Genomic DNA, 5,828 nt, shown 5'->3' with positions numbered 1-5,828 from the left:
TATATATATATATATATATATATATATATATATTATATATGTAGTCATTTTCCTATTTCCTATTGATTGTTTTTCACATGTACGATCCAATAAAATTCTTATTATTTATTAACATTGTTAATATTATCCTCATCAATAATAGATATAAAATAATTTATACATTCAATAATATTAATTATTTATTATTTATTCAATAATTACTTAATATTTTATTCAATAATTCTTCTATAATTATTTTGGCAACTTACCAGAATTAAATAAGTCTTTCCATTTGAATATTTGTTCATCCCCTACAAACACTCCTCTTGGCTCTTTCTCACGCACCTCGCCACCTTTCGCTTAAATTCCGTGTAACTTTCTCTCCACTCTTTCTACAGTAAGAAAAAGAGAATAAATTAAGTAATTATTTTTTTACAAAATGATATTTTCTATATACAGACATACTTACGGCGGCATCCACATTAGCAGGGCTTTCATCATTAGGATCTGCGAGCATGCTAATAACACTTATCAGAATAGTTTCGACTGTGTGAACTGGTAACCACCGCTCGGAAGCTTTCTCGTATCCCCATTTGTCATCACCGGGTTCATGTAATATAGATATACACACATCTCCATTTTTGTCAATATTTGGATGCCATATTTCGGTTATAAATTTCATTCTTGGTGGCCTAAGTGGGTATTCTTTTGGAAACTGTAAATGTGCTTTGAAGAAACCACCTTCGTATAATGTATCCGGAGGTCCAATAATGAGTACTTCCCACCGATATATGTCATTGTCGTCTATGAGGCCTGCAGAAAACCCTTCTACTGGGTTTTTATTTAATTCTGTAAGAGAAAAAAAATATTAATAGAAATCATTTCATAAGTTTTATGATTACTCAAATTATACCTAAAGTATCTAAGAATAAAAGATGTATCTGAAAATATTAAACAAATTACCAAAAATATAGAATATATTCATACGATAAGTGAATATGTTAATTAGTTAACCAATTGTAAATTATACTTAATAATCCAAGATATTTTACGTTTTAAAGAAATCAAAAGAACTTTAAGTTTAAATATATAAAGAAACTTTTAAATTCTAGCAAAGAATTTAATAAATAATATAATAATTAAGAGAAAAAATAACAAAACAAATAAGCTATATAATATCTAAAATAACTATATAATATCAAAAATCTATATATATATATTAAAGATTATAAATCAAGTGAGACATCAAAAAGTTACAATTTGCAAATATGATCTACAAAATTATTTTCTAAAATATATTTCACATTTTGTGTGTGTGTGTGTGTGTGTGTGTGTGTGTGTGTGTTTGTGCATTCAGAACAATAAATTCAGCGTCATAGATCGAACTTGTTTCAGAGGATCATTTTCTAAAGTTATTATTACTTAACATTTATTCGAGAGCAAGAAAAAAAACATTTTTTAGATCTCGAGAGGAACGTAGATAATCAAGATAATACTACGGTGATAATACTATCAGATAAATATAATGCAGTGACAGATTAAAGAGAACATTAAAGTATCTAGGTTATGTTCCCCAATAGATACTGTAAAGCATAAAAAAAGGAGAAAGAGCAGCATTCTCTCCGAGCGTGAAATTCATGATGACAAGCACGTGTACGTGTGCACGCGGATGTTTACGCTCCCACGAATCTCGCCAGCACTGGACACGTCGAGCAGCCAGTCAAACGTGTCCAGGACGGGACGCGCGACGTATAGGTTAAGTTCGCCCGTGCGAGATCGCCGCCACACGGGAACCGCGCGGTGAGTCAGCGCGACGTGCTCAGCGCGAAGGAGACGAAGCACGAGGTTACTGACGCGACGTGTTCTCTCTTTCTCTTTCTCTGTCTCTCACTCTCTCTTTCTCTCGCGCGCGCACGCAGTACGACTCTGTTCTACGTCGCACAAAGAGAGGCGAAACTCTGAGAAGCATTTTTCGTGGCGTCGATCTCGTCTGGAACAGGGGAGCATGGCCCGAAGGCGGCTGACCTTCGATGGTCGTTGCACGGCGCGCTTTTGCTTGCTCTTTCTTTCCCTCCTTCTTTCTCTTTCTTTCCTTCGCACTCTCTCCGGCTTTCTCGCTCCCTCGCTCTCGTGCTCGTCCCTATCTCTATACTGTGTCTCCCACTTTTTTTTTATTTTTATTTTTATTTTATTCTCTCTCGTTCTCGCTTCTCCGCTCGATGTTTTTTTCCGTCGCTCACGAGGAGAAATGTGCGCGACCGCAGTGACGCGCATACGCTATAAATAACGAGGCTTGCAATTATTTTCGGGCATGAGAAACGAGAGTGGCCTTCGCTCTCGACATCGACGTCGTCCTCGTCCTTCTCGTCCTCGTCGTGGTCGCGCAAAGAAGAACATCGCACGCGACGAACCGGCTAGTCGGTGAAATGGGGGAAACAAGGCGGAGGGAAAGGGAACAGGGAAAGCAAGTCGAACTTTGAAGATCACGCCGTGTCGTGGACGACGAGGGCGACGTTACGCCGCCACTTAGGTTAACGTTATTCACGGCGCAGCATACACAGACTCTCCGCGGGTGAGCGTATTGATTTTCACGCCCCGTGCGCGCGGTCGTAGCGAGCCGGCGAGGACGACGTGTCGAGCGGCGAATGTGACTGTGGATTCACAGCACGACGATTTATGATAAGGACGAGCGCGAGACCGTCAGAGAAGCAACGTCAGACCTATGAGGCACGACGGCAGCGAATCCTTTGGAAAGCGCGAGTCACACCGACTCGGATTCCTCCGAGCTTCACGCCGCGCTTCACGCTTCCGACAAACACACTTAACACTCGCACCGCGCTCACATTATACCTGCTAATTGTTTCCGTAATAACAGCGCGGACTGTGGCTCTGACATTAATAAAAGTTCAGTTAAATAAGACTAAGACTGAAAACAATCACTTTTGCTTGACTGGAAAGATGGCTAGGTACGTCGCGGAAGCGGTGACTACGCATGCGCCACTGGCTAAACATATGTTCTTCCGTCCTAAGCTCTGCGCCGGCCTGTGTATCGCGTTGACGGTGCTGCACCGCGCGATAATCAGCCGAAGCTTCAAATAAAACGGAGGACTCATACAATCTGTGAATAAAATAGATCGACGTTAGTAAAAAAAATGATGAGAATTATGAAATTCCGACTGTACCGACAAAGAATAAAAGCAGAGAGAAACTTGAGAGAGGCCATCCCAGCAAACAAAAATGAATTGAAATAGATCGGAAATTTTTAATCCATCCGAATCCGTATTTTAAATCCATAAAAATGGACTAGATTCCATATAAAAAATTTTTATACGTGTAAAAATTTAAATGAATTAAAGTAGTAATTATACATAAACTTCAATAGTTATTATTTTAAAACTTTTAGATTCAATTGCACTAATATTATTTTGATTTTAAATGAGGCTTAAAACTCTCATTGTCTGTGCCTCTTTTTTGCTTTAAAATGAGAGTTTTATAGCGATTACGGCTGGGATGCACTAGTGTGCACTGGTGCATATAAAGACGTTGTACAATGAAATAGTGATTTCGGCTGGGATGCACTAGTGCACATAAAACTGTCATACACAATTGCCGTAAAAATGTATTAAAAACAGATTAAATCGTACAATTCCTAATATACATTATTATACTACATTAATAAAACATGTATTTGATAACTTCCTTTCGTTTTTGCATAGTGATTTTGGCTGGAACGCACCGACTGCACATTTCGGGTGTCGGTGCAACTGCTGTGTTCGATTGGTTGAATGGTGCAATTTCTTGCCAGTGTCGCATATTCGTCTGGACTTGATACACCGCACAAGTGTACACAAAGTGGTTCCGACAAATTTATTGAAATCAATTGGTGTAATTGTTGGGCTTAGTGTTTTCATGAGACGCTGAAAAGCAGCGTGTGTGTAATCACGTGATATTAATTTTATCTGATTTCGGATGCAGTTTACTTGATGCAAACGCTTCAAAACTTTTACTTGACCAATTGAAAGAAAGAATTTTATCTGACCAATCAAAAAATGCTTCGAAACATTCGTAGCAGGTGGACTGTAGCCAGGCATAGCCTTCAAATTTGAAAAATTTGAAAATTGATATCCAACCTGTAGTCAATTTTAATTTTATGAATGATTTATATGTACTCATGGAATTTTTGACATCATCGTCATCAAGTGACGATGACGAATTAATATTGACAGAATATAAAAAAAAGCAGAGCGAAAATAAAAAATTACATTGAAGAAGCGTCGTGCGAAAAATGTCCGATGAAACAGTGAGTTTTGCAGATTAAATTAAAACTATAGTAATATAATATTTAATATTATAATATAATATTATAATATTTAATATTTGTTTTTATGTATTTACATTATACTTACTCGTATTACTCGAAAAGAAAGCCAATAAAATCGGGATAAACGTGGCCGTTTGTATCACAAAAAAAGCACAAAGAAGAAAGTGAAAATTAGAGAGATCTTCCTCACAGGAAGAGAATGGCAAACTGCATCATGTAACCCTTTTGATTGGATATAGGCATCAAAGTTCCAAAGGCATGGAAGAGATTGGAGAAAACTGATCACCCCGTGATATTCTGATTGGACATGGTGCAATCACGTGATGCAATTTGTCATTCTCTCTCTATGAGGCTTTCTAGTCTCGAAAATCGATCACCTCAAACCGGATAGATTTCTCGAAAATCGTGAATGATGCAAACAATCGAAAATGGCAAAATGTTCTTCAAATATGGACGCCTGCATGCATGATGCATGCGATCAGTATTAGATCAATAATAAGATTCACATTTCGTGAATCTCGTATTCGCCTGACGAAATATATACTGCCACGATAATAGGTATTAACAGTGTACATAGTCTTGATATGAACCAATGTACGTTGATGTTTCCGGCTGAAATCGCTATAGTTCGTATAATCGTGCTACATTCACAAACTGTGGATCAGAAATATTCATCTTATATGCGCGTGATGTTTATTTCACTTATGCCCATTTTCACCAATGTAGATTAATTTTAATCTCGATTCAATTTACTGTTCGTCTTTTTCTAGTTCTAAAGAAAGTTAGAAAAAGAGGAAGAATAAGTTTATAGAGTTTAAAGTTAATCTACAATGGTGGAAACGGACATTAATACCCATTTTTCTAATTTTAAAAAACAGAATAACCCAGCAAATGAGAATGAATTAAAATGGATTGAAATTTTTTCTATCCGAATCCGTATTTTAAATAGCAAATACTTTTTTTGGATTTAATTGAATTCATTTGCATTCAATTAGATGCAAGTGAAAAACTGAATTTCCTATTCAAAATTTTAAATTGAACAGTATTCACAATTGTGTTATTATGCACAGAAAAAGCTAATATTATTTTTAGATTAAAAGGCATAGAGATATGCTGCCATACAATTCCTATAAATGAATAAAAATGCATTCAGAATTGAAAAGCATTCATTTTAACATTCGTGAATCAATATTTCTGAAAAGCAAACGAGAATGGATTGAATGAAATGAATTGAAATGGATTCAGATTTTCAGAAATATTGATTCACGAATGTTAAACTGAATGCTTTTCAATCCTGAACGTATTTTTATTCATTTATAGGAATTGCATGGAGCATATCTTTATATCTTTCAATCTAAAAATAATATTAACTTTTTCTGTGCATTGTGAATATCGTTCAATTCAAAATTTTGAATAGGAAATGCAATTTCTCAATCCAATTGCATCCAATTGAATCTAATTGAATTCAATTGGATCCAATTAAATCCAAAAAAAGTATTCGCTATTTAAAATACGCATTCGGATGAAA

General features: G+C 36.1%; 1 protein-coding gene across 1 annotated transcript; it reads right to left on the bottom strand.

Moving 5' to 3' along the window:
• Positions 1-290: 290 nt before the first annotated feature.
• On the bottom strand, positions 291-2,875 carry LOC105620947 (ubiquitin-conjugating enzyme E2 G1). The gene is made up of 3 exons (XM_012202427.1): positions 2,830-2,875; positions 449-828; positions 291-371 (listed from the first exon to the last, which is right to left on the bottom strand). The coding sequence occupies exons 1-3, from the start codon at positions 2,873-2,875 to the stop codon at positions 291-293; spliced, it is 507 nt and encodes a 168-aa protein (XP_012057817.1).
• Between the last annotated feature and the right edge of the window lie 2,953 nt (positions 2,876-5,828).

Source organism: Atta cephalotes (assembly GCF_000143395.1).
Source record: "Atta cephalotes unplaced genomic scaffold scaffold00002, whole genome shotgun sequence".
Taxonomy (NCBI): Eukaryota; Metazoa; Arthropoda; class Insecta; order Hymenoptera; family Formicidae; genus Atta; species Atta cephalotes.
This window is presented reverse-complemented; position numbering and strand designations above follow the sequence as displayed.